This window comes from Plectropomus leopardus, chromosome 12 (genome assembly GCF_008729295.1).
Source record: "Plectropomus leopardus isolate mb chromosome 12, YSFRI_Pleo_2.0, whole genome shotgun sequence".
NCBI lineage: Eukaryota > Metazoa > Chordata > Actinopteri > Perciformes > Serranidae > Plectropomus > Plectropomus leopardus.
This window is the reverse complement of record NC_056474.1, coordinates 16,132,334-16,150,213: the sequence shown is the minus strand read 5'-3', so window position 1 is coordinate 16,150,213 and position 17,880 is coordinate 16,132,334. Positions and strand designations below refer to the sequence as shown.

At 40.3% G+C, this 17,880-nt stretch overlaps 2 protein-coding genes across 2 annotated transcripts; both read left to right on the top strand.

The window, feature by feature from the left end:
• On the top strand, positions 1 to 4,516 carry mul1a (mitochondrial E3 ubiquitin protein ligase 1a). Its single transcript, XM_042497336.1, has 6 exons — positions 1 to 74; positions 1,532 to 1,685; positions 1,901 to 1,988; positions 2,098 to 2,218; positions 3,014 to 3,245; positions 3,407 to 4,516. The coding sequence occupies exons 2-6, from the start codon at positions 1,569 to 1,571 to the stop codon at positions 3,905 to 3,907; spliced, it is 1,059 nt and encodes a 352-aa protein (XP_042353270.1). The 5' UTR covers positions 1 to 74; positions 1,532 to 1,568; the 3' UTR covers positions 3,908 to 4,516.
• Positions 4,517 to 14,189: 9,673 nt separating this feature from the next.
• Positions 14,190 to 17,336, top strand: camk2n1a (calcium/calmodulin-dependent protein kinase II inhibitor 1a). Its single transcript, XM_042498549.1, has 2 exons — positions 14,190 to 14,706; positions 15,546 to 17,336. Exons 1-2 carry the CDS (start codon positions 14,208 to 14,210, stop codon positions 15,614 to 15,616), a joined length of 570 nt encoding a protein of 189 aa, XP_042354483.1. The 5' UTR covers positions 14,190 to 14,207; the 3' UTR covers positions 15,617 to 17,336.
• Positions 17,337 to 17,880: the final 544 nt, after the last annotated feature.

Genomic DNA, 17,880 nt, shown 5'->3' with positions numbered 1-17,880 from the left:
CTGTCTCCTACGTCACCTGACATGGACAACATCAGCCGAATTTGTCTGTTGAAGATACTTCGTTTCTAGGACAGGTAAAAAAAGAGATTAATTATCAATCGCAGACATTTAAGACGTAATTTATGTTTACATTAATGATTCATTTTGTATCTTTTGTGGTTGACTAACAGTTAGGTTGTTTAAAAACGTTTAGAGGTCACTATCACCTGCCGTCTAAACATTAGCTGGGTAGCAACAAAGCTAACAACTATTTCAAAGAAAATAATCTGAAATACGATATGTGACAACAGGCACGCTCATAGCAGAGAAAATTGACTTTCAGCATGTTGTTACCCATTTGCACTGGCACTGTTAACAAAGAGAGCAACAGTTATCGTTGACTTGAATTTGTTTACTTGAATTTTCTGCTTATAACGAGCTAGTTAAAGTTTGGGGTGAATCAATAGCGTTAGGGACTGTTCTTTACTTATTCGAGGACAGGGGGTGGTGTAAAACGGGGAAAGCACTTCAGATCTTATTTTTGAGCATTGAGGAAGGATTTATTTTTTTTTGATAGGGGAGGGACATTCAACTTCAAATACTTATATTCTGTAGGTATATTAGTGATACACAATATTTGATTTTTTTTGCCGATATCCAATATGCTGATACATAACTCATTTTGCCGAATTCTAATAATAATCAAGACTCTTCTGTGGTGTAGTTAACATGTTATTTATACTCTTATCGTGATGACCCACCAGCAGATGGAGACATGAAATGCAATGCTATTCACTGTATGTAACGTTCATTAATTGTGCAAAATAACAAAAATACTTCAACCTTAGGACTGATGTTTTGTACAATTTTACTTTGCCAATTAAAAAAACAAATCAGTTTCATTTGGCAGTCGGCAGAAATCAGTATGTTGGCCAATTCATTTTAAAGCCAATATTGACCAATATCGATGACATATTATCCTACATCCCCAACGTATATGAAATACCCTCTGAACTTCAAAACACACAAGTGGGTTTTAAAGGCATGTTTTCTCAAGAAATCTCCAAAATCGCACCATTTATCATAGCCAGAAGAAGGGAAAAACTGTTATTTGTCGTTAAAGGAGGGTCATGCATTTTCCTTCTGTCACTCACATTCTGTCGCTCAAGAAAAACTATTTGTAGCTCTGGGTAGGTTCATGAATAAACAATCAAAATCACACCTAAGCCACCTTCTTTGAATAAATAGAGTACAGTCCCTTATCTGTAACAGATTTAAAGAGCTGTCAGTATGTCTCTCGTCTCTATGTCTTACCATCCCCCTCACATTTTGGGTTTCTTTTTGCTGTTCTATCTGTAAGTTATGCATGTAAAAGGTAAACTCCAAAAGGCCAAATCCTGTCCCCAGTTTGTGTCTCTCATATAGTCACAAAGCTATCCTTTTAAAACCCCGGTCACACAACTTGCAACATGCACTTTTTTGTCATCATTTATGTAAAGGAAACAAGACAGTTTGGTTTTCGTCTTTCTTACATATCGTTATGTTTGTGCAGGTCTGCTCCTCGGGCAGCGACAGGACACTCAGGAGTAATGGAAGGATATTTTGTGACGGTGACAGAGGGAGTGTGTCTTGGGGCCAGCCTTGCCCTCTCTGGAGTCTGCTACTATCTCTACAGGAAGAGCCGGACGACACTAGATAAACTTGATGTTAGTCGTGGTTCATGTGTAATTAACATAAGTATATATAAATATATGTTGGTATATTTTTGAAACACTTTCTGCTTTCATGCTGTCTAAGCCATTAAAAGGCACAGGATTAGTTGTGAAACCACATAAATGCTGTGCAATTCTGTACAAACTGACTGTGCAAACTACTGCAGTATGTATACTGCATACACTAACACTGTGTCTTGCATTGGCAGGATGCTCCACACTTCACCATAGATGAAAAACTCAAAGACATTTTGAAAGTTACTCCAGGGGCATGTCTACAGTATGCTGTCATCGAAGGTAAACAGGGTCTCACTGTTTCTAATACAGACAAGAGCTGATAGCATATTCTTTTAATATGTTTACTTTCTTTGCCTCTTATTCTCTGTCGTGGTTATATATATTGTAGGTGCTGTGCAACCAGTGAGTGAGCCTCTGACAAGCGTCTTTCAAAAAGAATTTGTCGGAGTGTTGCAGAAATTCATGTTGAGGGAACACAGGCTGGTGTGGAACAGCCTTTCACGCACTTGGTGAGAACCCCTGACAAATCAGAAACTGGTCATTATGCTAAATCCCACATAACATGACATCAATTCCACTAAGCAGTGTGTAATTTTGGGTTCACAGTGCACACAGAACAGCCACAAAGCATGCCAGTTTACCGTGGAGTGCTGGCTGCTTGCTTTTGACGCCCATGTTGAGCAGTCAGACTGGTCACACTGCACACGCTGTGGCTCCACAGCAGGCTGACGATCTGCAGCGATAGTTTCGGCGTCTGGTCTATTTTTTCAGTGAGCCGTGTGCGAATCTGGCAGGAAAACAAACAAAATAATCTATGATGAGCGATATAAAAGATATATTATATATGATATAGATGATCTGATCATGATAAATGATAAAATATGCATCCAGTGCTTCCACATTGCTTGTCAGTTGTGTCTTAACAGACAGCCACACAGAGATGCACGCACATACTCAGACACACAAGCAAGCAGGGACAGAGTTCTCCATGTGATTAGAAAGGATCAGAGACGGAGAACCACTGCTGACCGGTGCAGAGAAATGTGCTCCTGGTGTGAATGGCTCAGCGACTGCTGAGGGGCGTTTTCATATTAACATATGGGGAGCTTCTGTGTCCAGGGTGAACCCAGCATAATGCAGGCTTTCTGTTAGCCCAATCTGAGACTATTCAAGTGATTTCAATAGGTTTTTTTCAGACTTTTGTATACAATGAATGAGGTACCCTCAAAGTATCAATGATATTTTGTTTTTGTCATTTGTGTAAACTAAGAATAAAATGTTTTTTCTCCTTTTACGTGTTGCAGGACGGACAGTGAACGAGTCTTGCACCAGAGAATAAATGCAGTACCCTTTGTGTTGGTGGGATCAAATGAGACAGCAGTCAGAGTCCTGTGCCCTCTGCAGGCGTCCGGACTGTACATGGAGACCACCCACGAGAAGTTCCATCAGGTCAATTACGGCTTTGGTGACATCATAGGACAATACCTCAGTGGAGAGAAGCTGAAAGGGCAGCTGGAGACTGAAGAAATGCTCAAAGTCAGTATTTAGATGACATACCAACCTTATTTAATTCTGTAACTCAGTGACTGTCAGAATTATTTGACAAAGAATAAATATTTTATGCTAACCACAGGGGCAAATATTAACAACAAATGATCTTAATGGTACATTTCAAAAATATCCTTCTCTTTTTCCAGGTGGGCACAATTCTTACCGGTGTGGGCGAGTTGATACTGGAGACAGACGGCACCCTGAATCTCCGACCCCCTTCTAATGGTTCGCAGTACTTTTTGAGCATTACGGATTTTGACACCCTGCGGGGAGAGCAAGAGAGCACGTCAGTTCTGTGGAAGGCGCTGGCCATTGCTTTTACATTGGCGGGGGCAGCAGTCCTTTTCTGGGTCGGTCGACGCTACTACTTGCGACTAAAAGTTCGCTGGGAGCGGGAGCGGGAGAGGAGGGAATTTGAGAGACTGCGGACTGAAGCCCCGAGAGCAGGTGCTCCAATAACAGGCACTGAAAACGGGGCAGAAGACATCAACTCCTGTGTGATTTGCCTCACTCAGCCACGTAACTGTATTCTGTTGGACTGTGGGCACGTGTGCTGCTGCCACAGCTGCTACCAGGCTCTTCCACAACGCCGATGCCCCATATGTAGACAAGACATCAGGAGAGTGGTGCCTCTCTACCACGTCTGAGGCACCTGTGTGATCACATGACCTCTGTGGAACTTTACCCACATGCACACTACTGAGCTTTACACCTCAAAGGTCTAAAGTGCTGCACTTGCACTTAAAAAAAGGGCGAGGGTTACCTCTTTGAATATGTTATTACTGTGAAGAATGACTTTCTTTTAAGAACACACTGTATGTATTAACACATGTAAATTGTAAGGGTCGTGTGCAAACAAGTTATTTGTCACAGAGTTTGAGTGAGGTATTTTATCTGTAATTGATATATAGGAAATACATGAAAATGGAGTAATTGGCAAAAAGAGGGTGTACATTTATGCAACAAAGATGTTTATTTTCCTATATATTTGTTCTGTGCCTTATTTGGTCATTTATATGACTGCTGCTGTCTAAGAGTAATTGAAGTGTCTGTATCTGGATTAGTTTCATCAGACGATGTGAAGTTTTTGTTTCAACCACTTCCATTTACATATGGGTCACTGGAAGTTATTGAAGCAAAGATGCACTTAGTGCCAAGGTGAAGCTTTAGCGTTAACTAATGCACTACAGAGAGGCGAGTGTGTAAAATGTTGATTTGTTGAAACTAATTTAATAAAGCATCACTCTTTGAACTAAGCAGATTTCACTTACTGTCAGTATCACCTCATATAGTTGCAACTAAATTGCTCAGCCAGTTTTAGAAATGGAGCAGTAATAAAACTATAAAGCTGCAGTTTGTAACTTTTCTGAAAATTACTTTTTGGCATATTTGCTGAAAATGTTACTATATTTTTAAAAAATACATGAGACAGATAATCTGTGAAAAAAATCACATCCCTCCTCTTCTTTCTACTGCTTCTAAAGGCTTTTACTAGGATCTACCATGGCCCAAACAACCAATCAGAGTGGGGGAGTCTTTAAAATAATTGTCGATCATGTCAGTCTCTGCTCCTGAGTTGCACTCTAACTGTCAAACTAGGCAGCACTAATCAAATATGAATCAAGATTCTGTTACTTCATCAACTATTTCTCATCTAAGATGTTTTCAGAGACATATTTAGTGTACTGTTTGCTTGGAAAATGCTCTGGCTGGTGGGAAGTGTTGGTGGTGTTTTGTTTCGGCTCAGCTGTTTCCAACATGGTCACAGAGGTTCTCATTTTAAAGGTCCCGACACACCAAGCCGAAAGTCAGCCATCAGTTAATGTGAGACCATCGATAAGCATCTGTCGCTATAATTTTTGGGGTGTGTCCTGCACTGTCAGTCCTTGTCAACCTTTTTTTTTTTGTCCAATTCAGCATGATAAGTTGGTGTTGTAGCTGGCGGAGCCCGTCGGTGTGAGCAGTTCAGCTTTGTGCATGAGAAGAAAAATGAAAGTGAGGAAAGCAAACAGAGAGAGGCCGTGAGATCAAAACAAAGTTGTCTTACAATGTAGGATTATTTTTTTAGCCATGGAGTTTTTTTTGCAGAAACGGTTTATAATTTTTAAGTCATTTTGTACTAGTGCATAGAATATATAATTTGTACTTTTATCATTTGGTTGCATTTTTAATGTACTAACTGGCTAACTTGTCTTGGATCCGTCCTGTCAGGTTTCTTTTTTAAATGACAAACACAGACTTGTTGCGTCTGCAGGTATGTCGAGTTATTTCCTCTCATGTTGGCACAGAACATCCAAGCTAGTTGGCTTTTTGCTGTAGTCTTTTGCGGTGTGTTCAAGTGCAACTTGTAAATGAGACAAAGGCGAGGTTAAAACAAGTTATTTTTTTGTTGCCACTACATCTCTTGATGTCAGTTTGGTGTGTTTGGGCCTTTACAGCTAAACAGTACACTAAAATATGTTTTGAAAACATCTGAGGCGAGAAATACGCAATGCAGTAACAAAATCTTCACTCAGAAAATAGAGTAAGCAGAGGAAAACATTTTTTTCACAGATCATATGTCTCATTTAGTGCTACTTGAATATAGTGACAGTTTCAGCAAATATGATAAAAAGTTATTCTTTTTTTTATAACAGTTACAAACTTTAAGTCTTAGTATACAGTTCTGTGTGAGGCTACCATGAAATACAACATAATGTACAGATCTTATATGATTCAAGATCAGACATCTCGTAACGACAGACATATGAACTGCAGCTGTTACATCAAACGGCTGCTGCTCCTCCTAAGCATTAGGAAAGTAGCTCATGTCTGAATAGGTACACGTGTTTCACAGGACTCTCGAGATGATATGAATTCACGATGAGTCTTTTTTATTTTTCCATAGGCACAAATGCTTGTTGACAGCACCTGGTGTCTGAAAAGACTTGGGTGTAGTGAGTCATTAAGCTGACTATTTCTGTCATCTCTAACAAGCAGGGAGAGGATGTCGAGAATGGCACATCGATGAAAAGCCTTATTTTTTCTTTAGAACAGAAAGGGAAAAAACTAATAGGCATGTGTGTGTGGGGAGTTGGTGCAAGGTGAAGAGTGGGGCATAAGGCCTGAGTGGGCGTCAAAAAGGAGCAGGTGGGAGACACAGGATCTCATAAATCGTCCTCAGCGGTCATAAGGGTTCACTTTAACAAATTCTTCAGGAGCTCTCTCAGCAGAACAGCAGCTGCGGCTCTCGGGGAACAGACTATTACTGGAGCACTCGCAGACCTCTGAGGGCATGGGAAAAACACAGTGGCATTTGATTTGTTCGGTCTGGTTTAATTGAATAATTGAGAGAATAAAAAGTCATTACAGCAAAAGAGAGACAGAAATAATCTCACATGGGCCTTTGGGGAGAATGAATAATAAAATGCTGTAATGTATGCACAGTTCATATAGAGATAAAAGCGTTGCTTGTTCACTGACACAATTACTTTAAGCTTAATTTAAGCCCATTTCTTGTCTGATATCATGACTCTGTTTCAACTAAGTGGAGTGGGCAGATTCAAAGGTCTGGACCCTTTTTCGGTATATATAAATTCTGATAAAAGGTCCCTCCACCACTAGGTGTCCATCTTTCTTCACTTGAGGTATAAATACACATTGTGCTAGCTGACAGTGAGGGGAGACTCTGGCTCCAGAGGATGCTTTCCAAGTCACATGCAATTAATGTACGCTGTGATATCCTGCTTAATCCATTCTGATAGCTGACAAACAATTTAGATGATATGATTATTCTCTAATTGGCTGTGCTTCATGGGTGTAGACCCTGATTTGTGGTGATGAGGGTGCAGACAGTGGTGGCTAAGTAAAACCTGATTTATTAGGAGTACAGGGATTTATTAGCAGCATTAGCTTAGCTTGTAACTATAATGACTTTTAATACTGTCAGATTAACCTTATGAAATTTAAAGGGATGGGAATATCAGTGTGTTTGTCCAGCTATGTATGGATTACAGAGGTACAGGGGCCCAAAGTGCCAGGGGCCCCTAAGGCCTTCTCTTGCAAAATGTCACTCAAATTAACACATACTGATCAGGACGAGATTTAAAATGACTACAAAGAGAAAAAAAAGGACCACAAAGAGATAGAAATGAACTGCAAAGATAAACAAACAGCCAAAAACAACAAAATCAACTCCATGAGACACAAAATTACCTCAGAGACCCAAACTACAACAAAAAAGGAAATTTAAAAAAACACAAGACACAAAAAATGACCACAAAGAGACAAAAAAGGATCACAAAGAGATTCAAATTAACTGCAAAGAGAGAGGAAATGACAAAAATAACTCCATGAGATACAAAAGTTCCTCAAGGAGACCAAAAGACTAAAAAGACCTAAGACAACCTCAGGTAGACATGAAACAACCACAAAGAGACACAAAACTACCACAAAGTCTGTGTCAGGGGCCCTTTGCATACCTGTGCCCAGCCCATTCTTATAATCCGCCCATGGGACTTTTGTGCTCAGGCTCTAATGACTGAGCACAAAGTTTGCAGCGTGAACATACATATAAGTGGCTTCCACAGTACCCTGCAAACTTGACATATTGACCCACAAAAAAGACTACAAAGCAACACAAAACAACCAGAAAAATACAAACTGACCTCAAAGAGACTCAAAATGACAGCAAGCAGGCCCAAACAACTACACAATGACACAAAACAACCACAAGGACACCCAAAATGACTACAAAGAGACGTAAAGCCCATTGTCTCATAATCCGCACAAGTCCACCCCACCACTTTTAGTGTATTACCATGACAACATTTACAGATGGTCCCCAGAGGATGAATCTAGGAGGATGATTTCAGTGGGCTGCTGACTTTTCCTCTGGAGCCATAATGAGGTTGACAACCTCATCTATTTTGTCTATTGTTAGATTAGATTATGATTTTGATGATGGTCCAACTTTTCCTCTAACAGCGCTACCATCTCGCACCCACAAGTAGATGCATGTTTCCTTCTGCATCGTGATAGAGTTATTGGGTATACTTCGGTAGAAAGAAAATAAATTCTACATGAAACTGCTCACAACAACGTCAGTGGATTATCTTGAGTAAAAGAGAAGTAAAGAGACGTTGCTGTTGATTTTTCAAATGTTTTTATTCTTTCTTTTTTAGTGCTTTGAGCCCCACAAGCTGAGTGCCATCAAGTGCCATTATTTTGGAGAGAAGGCAGACATCTCTATGGCTGATGTCTCCACACTCAGCCACTCACACTAAAACAATCGAGACTGATAGACAGCACTACAGGCAAGAGGACAAATATGTATTTTTTATTTTATTTTTTTTAAATTTTGGGGTGATTTATCCCTTTTAGATTGGATTTAGATTGTAAAAAAATGCTCAATCCCAAGACATTTTTATGGCAGCAGATTTCCATCAAATGGAAATGGAACAAGGGACTTTGCTCATCATTTTGATACTTTTACCCAAAATTCAGCCCAACATAATTGTTATTCGATGAAACTGTGGGTTTTCTACATTGTAAATAAAGTTCTGTGCCTCTGCAGGAAGTTTGGCTGTTTTGCGCATGAAGTTGTAAAAACAAACTCACTGGCAGGTTAGTGATACCAACTATTTGCTGATTACAAATCTAAAGATTTGTTTGCCTTTTTCTGAGTAATGTTCTTTTAATTTGTATTACTCAGTTACACTCTGAAACTAACACCAAAACAATCTATATTTATATATAGCACAACAGGTAAGCGGAAAAATATATATATTCGTTTTGGGGGTGAAAAATGTCCCTTTGAGAACAGCATCATGGAGCCAGTAGCATGTCTAAACACTCTTGTCTCTTGTCTTGTTTAAAATTATGTATTCAGATGTAGTAGTGATAGTATCAATTTCATTCAAATTAATGTAATGGTACAACTTGTAAAAATGTGATTTTACCCAATTCTGGAGTGCATTTATTTCTATTTTTTTTAGTAAGATTACTTTTATGTGTTGAAGTCCTGCATCCAACTGCAATATAAGGAGCCAAATGCTGAATTCAAGAAACAATAGGGAGTAAAATGATAATGGCATAACTCCAGATCTGCAAAAAAAAGTTTCAAGAAATCTTTGAAACCCTGACACACACCATGACCTTATGTGCCTTTGCTCCTGACAGGGAGCAGTGAGGCGGGGGGGTCTTTTTTGACTTTGGCATTAGCAGACACTCAGCAGACAGCGGGAGGAAAGGTAGAGATGCGGTGTCTCAGGAGAGAGAGCCATCACAGCGTGCTATAGTCCCTGATGCCAATTACCGCTGTCACCCATCTGCTTTGGGCATGCAGTGAAACGTGGGATAAGTGACCTACTTTGTGACAGTAGTGTGACTGCAGTGGTTCTCTTCTCATCAACAAACCAAGCGCTCTCTCCCTGAGGATGGGCAGACAGGAATGGTATCATACACACACATGGACTGTGTACACACTGGTCAGATATAAAGATTTTTCAGTTTGAGCAAAATGATTTTACAGAAGAGTCTGAATACAACAATATGGTAAAGCCAGTGGAGGAAGGGGGGCAATCCAAACTGTATCAGGTAGAAGACATATTTCTAAAGTCTTTTACATTTTTCTTAACTAAACTACACTTTTGCTCTTATTAGAAACAAAAAGACATTCATTCATTTATTTTCATTCATATTTGGCATCTTGCCATGCATATAGTTTAGGTTTTATCTGCTCAGGTTTTTAGATACCTGTCTCTAAAATGACTTCTGCTATTGTCGTATAGTTGGGGGTAATAGAAGTTTTGATGCACAAGGCATTGGAAAAATTACAATAACAAAAAAAACAAAAACAAAACGAGAACAGCAAAATATCTTATTGTATTATTATCATTATTTGGTTGACTCGTAGAAGTGGTGCAAACAAACTCTATTACAAGTAAAAAATACTACATTTACAATTTTACTTCAGGTACAGACATTTTGGCAAGGGGTTCCCAAATATTTTCACAGACAAAATTTCAAAACTTTTCCATGACTTTTCAAGGACCCTTAATTATTTTTTTATTTCAGTAAAAGCGACTCTTTAACATATCACCCTTGTTGTATTGTCTTCCAATTATAATTTAAAAAAAAGAAATGTAGAGATTGGATTCTCAGATAAATACTTGGTGACAAGTTTTTCTACTTAATCACAGACGTCACCAATATGGCACCAAACAACATAAAACACTCACCTTTGATCCGGGCTTTGGCCTCCCGTGTGATGGAAGTGCAGAAGGCGGTGCAAACAGCGGTCTCAGTGTAGCTTTGGCGTGCAGCTGTGAGCATTTCTATCTCATCTGTGTGATCACTGATCCAAGGGCAGGAGCCGTGCCAATGTTCCCACAATCTATTGCAGGATGTTTATGCTGGAGAACAAACAGCATTAATCTTCATGATGAGGAGAGCAGATAGACACGGTATTTTTATTAGGTCTATGACCGCAGATGGTGTGTCCCTCTCCTCTTTCTCCATTTTTAGTTTTCCTGAAATATATACCAACACACACACACACACCCACACACACCCACACACCCACACACACACACACACACACACACACACACAAATCAGGGAATTGATCCAGCTCTTAGCTTTGGGTTATTATTGGGTTTTTTCCTCAGCTAGTGTTCCTCAAGAAGGAACACAGTGTGTATATAGTGTACAATGTGTGTGTGTGTGTGTGTGTGCATGTGCGTGTGCACGTACAAGTTCAGCAGCACTTGGTCTGCTTGAGGGGAGAAATGGGGAGGGGGTGAGTGACTCAGCATCGTGATTCATTTATAATTGGAGGCAGTGCTTCAAGAGCACACACCCACACACATACATACACACGCACGCACACATGCGCACGCACACACACACACACACACACACACACACACACACACACACACACACACACACACGCACACACACACACATAGACACACAGACACACACACACACATTTCTTAGGGGTGGGTGCCCTTGTCAGAGATGATGGGACTGATTGAGTGAGCCTGATCATTAAGAACTACTTCCTGCTAAAGAGGCAGAGATGGAAAAAAAAAGAGGACAGAGGAGAAGAATTCACAGCATGTGCACCCAGAAAGATCAATTGAACCAAACAACGGAGGACCAAATGAGGAGTCATTGTACTTGAGCACACTGGGATCAACCTCATGTACGAGACAGTGCATTATGAGGAGACAGAGAGGTGTCCAGTTGCTATAAGACATGTATGTTTCTTTCCCTAAATAGTGCACATGAGGCAGCACCATGTGGGGCAGCAGGTCAGATTTTTCCTCACAGCCCCCAACTGTGTCGCTGGCTGATGACGTCATGTGAAATCCCTCCATGAATCAACGTCTCTGCTCGTTGACAGCTGAAGGCTGCGGTTTGTTGGGCAGCGGGAGCTTTGTGAGTCATCCCCGGGGAATTACATTTAGTAGAGTGGCAGATTTATGATCTCTAGTGTATTATGTAGCCTTACACACCGAGTGTGGATCCACAGGAGAGAAAAATCAGAATTGGATAAAGATAATTAGTTCTCTGAAAGCTTTTTGCCATGCAGCCAACATGCACGTTTTCTTAGTAAACTGGTGGTTGACAGAAAAGCTCTTTGGACTCAGTAAAATGTTTTACAGGGGGGTTATATGGGCCATGTTTCTGTGGGAAGCCAGCCAGCCGGCTTCACTTTGACTACAGCCGCCCTGCGTCTTATCCCCACAGGAAATCCAAGAGTCTTTCCAACGGCACTGATCTCAAAGAGTGTCAGCTGGTCATTTTCACCAGTCAGCTATGCACACTGGCTGCTAAAACAGAGGGACGCCACTTCAGTGGAAAGGTTATTACAGGTCAGCTGGCCCAAGTTGTTTAAACAGGTTTGGTCCAATAATAGGCTTTCTGTCAGCTTATTATTTCAGCTTTTTATAATACACCATATGCTGTAAGGACAGGATCTGTAAGTAACAAAGGCTGCAACCAAAAAAGGCAAAGGAGAACGATGTCATTTCAAATGTAGCTAATGCATAAATAATACTGCCTCTGTCCGTGGTGCTGAAACGAGCCATTCACATATCTGCTGACACGCAAGCAGGGCCATGTCAAATGTTTCTGTATTTTTTAGTATCTCTATTGTTTCTTGATTTTTTTAGTATATACTCCTCTTAGCCATACAATTATGCATCTGTTTTTGTACTTTCTTTTTCTGCTGTGACATTCAAAGGAGCACTCCAGTATTTCATTTTCGTAAAGTTGGGGCCTTATAAGAGAAACTTTTTTTTAATGGTTAAAGTTAAAGAAGCAAAGGCTGAGATCTCCTGAGTTTTAGTCTGTATCCTACAATGCCCATTATGCAAGCAACTTTTTACACTAATTTGAGAATATGACATCAGGGTACTTTATATAAAGTATTTTTTATCTTATGTGCATAAATGTTACCTTATCTTATTTTACAGTCTTATATGACAGCAACTGCTGTTTTTGACTCTGTTACAGCCTACACATGCGAGCACACAGCACTACTTCAGTGGTACTACAAGTACTCAGATCCTTTACTTAATCGGGTCTGGTAAAAGCAAATGCCCCACATTCCTCATTTTACCAGAGTAAAATGTTTAGTCTATTGAGTCTGTTTATGACTCAACTTAAAGTAGCTGTATGCAACATTCAGAACAATAATAGAGCAGCAAATAGCTATATGTAAATATATAGGGCTGTAATGGCATCTAAGAATGAAGCCACACTAGATAATACCTCTCTTTCGGTTGTAATCTGAAGGCAGTCCAGCTGTGCATGCATGTTATCCTACTGGCTAGCTCATTGTCGGCACTTTGCTTTGCTCTCACACAGTGATTACTGCTGATACAAGGACAGTGTCCTTACAGAAGCAGAGTGCCAACCCTCTGGTTACCTTATGGTTAACATCGTTAGCTCTGTCAGCACTGTTGCCATTGTTAGCACTGTTTATGGATTAAGCACTGTTAGCGGCTAGCCGTCAGCTCAGCCACCTTGATGCTAAGATTCATGTGCAGACAACAGTGGGCTTGATGGCAATTTTTAAAGTGGCCAGATGTGGAGTTACAATGTCCAGGTCTGTCACAAGACTTTTTCCCCATAGACTTAAAGTGGGAAAGAGATGTCTTTAAATCAGTGGATACACTTTCGAGCATCACAACCCCAAAAAATGAATCATTTTACTATTGGTATTTGATCTCCTCAGTCTGATAACATTTGGAAAGTCTAGAAGAGCCACAAGATTATTACATTTTTTTTATCCCCATTGAAGTTAGCAGAGTGCTAAAGCCACTCTGCCGGTATAAGTCTCTATGTGCTTCCACTATGGATTCCACAATGCAGAAGATCTGGGTAATTTCATACCAAGGAAATTGAGCTTTCTTTTGGCTTCATGCTTCACCGTGCAGCTTTCAAAGGAATGAACAAGGCCTTGGCTCCTACACTGTATCCTGTTCTAGTCACACGTCCATGGAAAAGACTACTGGAATTGCAATGCCAGGCAACAGTTTGTCCATGTTAACATCCTGTCACATGATGTCATTCACATCCACTGCAGAACATTTCAACTGAAAATGCAACTGGAAATTACATAGAGCTACTTTATTAGCCTAATCCTACATCTTGGAAATTACACTCTATATGCCCTATTATCAGATAATGTTCTATAATTAGAAATATAATGCAAAGATAGCCATTCTTCTTCTTCTTTTTGTTTTACCATACACGTGTTTCTAAAGAATGGTGAAGGAAAGCCTCAAACCTGCCTCAGTGTGTGTCCTTCATTTATGCAATTTCATCTCTCGCCTGTTGAGGTCACTCTTGCTCCTCTACCACTCGGAGTCCCCTACCAAACACACGCCCGCGCGCGCGCGCGCTTCAAACCCGGATGGATGACTTCACCGTTCTGCCTGGGTTTCCTTTATGATCCCGGGATCTCCCACTTCCCTCACCAGACATCAGCCAGCAACACAGGCGAACACAACTCTCCCTCTCTCACTCACCGCTGTCTCTACCTGCAGCTGCAACACATCCAGAGACCACAGAGAGACCACCGACAACAGCCGGACCTCAGACGCTGGTGGCCCCTCATCCACACCGATAACACCCAGAGAGGATCCCAATAGGAGAAACTGTGCAGCCTGCACAAAAACAAAAACCGGAATCTACGGCTTTATTGAGCACATAAAGCCACCGAGGAAGACTTTAAACTTCTTTTTATCTCCGCTGGTGACCCTTCTCCGTCGTGCCACAATGTCCGAGGTGCTGCCATACAACGAGGGGAAAATGAGCGGCTACGGTGCGGACAGCGAGGTCAGTCAGATGTCCTTTAGCTGCGGACTGCAGGACACAAACGCCTTTTTCGCTGCGTCGCAGGCGAAAAGACCCCCAAAGCTTGGACAGATCGGCAGAGCCAAGCGAGGTAAAGGATGGTTAAATAAAAGATTGACACTTAGGCATGTTGTCATTATAAAACGTGACCAGAATTAGGCAATAGTCTATATGGGAAAAAATATGCAAAATACATAAGGATTTATAGTGAGATTAGTGTGATGCTCTATTGCAATTCATTATGTATCTACAATATTTTGCACAATTTTGCTGTTTGAAAATGCACCACAGGATGGATACTTCTTTGTAGTCTGTGGTTGACATTCAAATTGTTTACATACATGCACCAGACATCATCAACATGTAAGGACACACCCCACCATCACCATAAAACAATAACCATAAGGATAAATCGCCTGGCTCGTCGCCATTAACGGGAATGAGTTGTTTTTACCGTGCGCGTACTCGAGGTCGGGGATTTGCAATGCTTTATTTATTTGTTCACCTGCAACTGCGCTACAGTCACATTTTCTCTCACTTGTTATTTAAAGCGCCATAACTCCACTATAGTCAATAAATAAGATTACACTGACCTTATAATAAAAACAACACTATTGATTTTTATAGAAATGCCATTCTCTGCTGTCATGGTTTTTAGTTTAGTTTTAATTTACTTATTTGTAAATAAAAAAGGGATATAAAACAATTTACACATGCAGGTGAGGTAGAAACCCATAATGGGCTTCTCTAAAGTATACAAAAATGTAAAACACACAAACCGATGCAAAGTAAAATATCAGTATAAATACATATCTTCGACCCAATCATCACTACTGAAAAGAAATAACAAATAAATCAGTAGGCTACTGTGCAGAAACGCAGCACCCACATCAGTCTGAGCTAACATCCTCTCCCCCTCTTCCTCCACAGTGGTCATCGAGGACGACCGAATAGACGAGGTCCTGAAGGGGATGACAGACAAGTCTTCACCCGGCGTTTAAACGTGAGCGATGCCTTGCAAGACTTTTTTAATTTTGATCACCGATTTGAAGCACTTGTCGGCTGTGCATGTTCGAGGATTGCGGGAGAAAAAACGACGGCACGAAGCGAGGATGGTGTGACTGACGAAAGGCAAAAGAAAAGGGGGGAAATGGAGAAAGGAAGAGAAATGTCGAAGAAAGAAATGAAGAGAGAAAGAGAGAGAGAGAGAGAGAGAGAGACTCTGGAAAAGACCAAGATTTATCATGGGATTGCTGGCAATTCTCCAAACGAATCCCGATTTTAACTACTGCTACGCAGCAAGATGTTGAGATGGCGGACTCCGCTGTGTCTCAACCTCTGCTGACTTTAATGATGGATGAACTTGTCATTACTTCACGACCATCTCTTTTTTTCCTTTCCAACAGCGCTGTAAGCAACAAAATACTGCAACTGGAGGCTGAAGCTAAATCCCAGCCCCATTTCAATAAGTTGTACAGTACAGTAGGTAGGCTAAGCTCTCAGACGTCCCCCTTCCTCCCCCTCCTTTAGGCTTTGCTTTGTTGATTCAGTCAGCGACGGTGCATTAAAGGGAGCTGTCCTTTCAGCACTGGTTCAATGCATTCCTGTTGCTGCTAACGCTTTTCTAAAAACAGACCAACCAAACTCTTGAGTCTGCTAAATAGAGGAGACCCATTGTATGTAAAAAAGAACCCATATATCCGAGGATGGTGCAATGTTAATATTTTCTGTAGTTGTTTTTGGCCCTTAAAGAGCATTAGGCCACTGATAAAACCAGGCTACATTTATGTATCAGTGGTTTAAAGGTGCAGCGTGGCACCTCCATGTAGCTTATTTAAACCTGCACATATCTTTTGGTTTTTTGCCCCCTCTCTTTTTCTTTTATTTTGTATTTTCAAATATCTACAGAGACCAGCACAGATATGGAGATCATAGTAAATATTTAAAATAAAAGTCATGAAATTGATGGGAAAAATTACGCTTTCCATAAATTTGGTTATTTTAATTTCAGCAAATGATTCGTGTTTCGTCCTCTATGAGTTTTTTTCTCCATCTATTTGCATGAACTTTCACTCCGGTGCCAACGCAGGTGCCACTACTCTTACCCTGGCACGCTTCTTTTTAACAAAAGTCATATTTGTATTTTTATATCTAAATATTTGTTATTTAAATGATATGCTAGTCTATCGTCTTACAATTCATCAACAGAAATATTTCTACTACAGAGAGGATATACAGAATGAGACTAGGCTTCAATGGAGATGAAGCTGAGATTTTGGGATGGACTGGTCTCATTCTATATCAGAGGTCGGGTGTTTTTTAAAGACTAACTGAATGTGTCTGGGGTTTTTGCACACATCAATGTTAAACTATTATTAAGAAATCGTATACTGTGACTTGAGCTTCGTTGATGAATTTGTTAGAAAATGGCAGTTTTAGAGTATATTGCACTGTTTACGAGTATCCTCAAATAACACGTGGTTATTTGACCGATTTTTGACATTACAGTTTTTTGTTTTTTAATTTTGTTTATTTTGTACCATTATTTTAAAGAAACTGGATATGGTTTGTTGTGCATGAAACCTTAATATTTTCAATAATGAAACATTGTTTTATGAAGCAAAAAAGCAACAAAAATGTCATGACATTCTAAGAATGAGTCATTGTATATTATGATGCCATTTTCACTGTATTTGGTGAATTAATAAATGGTGAAAGAACATGGAAATGTGATTCGTTGGTTTCAGTTTTGTCCCAAGTCAATGGAAGACGACAAACAATAGGACCGGCATCAGAGTTGCCTGTGAATAAAAGTCAGGAAGGAAAAAACAGAGTACATTTCCTGAGCACAATGAAAATTAAAAACAAAAAAAAGATCTTTTTTAAGAAGCAACAGAAATGAGCTGCATTGGCAGCATCAGAAATCAAAAGTCTTCCCATGTCTTTGTAGTCTTTGGAGTCTGTAGCGATGACCCCAGTGACAGTAAATACTGATCCTTAATTAAGGAGCAGGAAAGAAACAGAGATCCATCTGTTAAACTGTTAAACAGCTCTATGCCGGCCCACACAAGTGAATTTATTAAGACACAGACCCCTGGGGAGCCACGACTGGCCACATGATCATCTATCAAAGTCTACAGTGTTCTCATACTGTAGCTCTCACACCAAGTATGATCAGGCCTTTAAACACTCGTTGAGGCAGGTGCACCAAGAAAAGATCATGCACAAAAACCTAAAAAACCAGCATGTTCTGTGGTTTATTAGT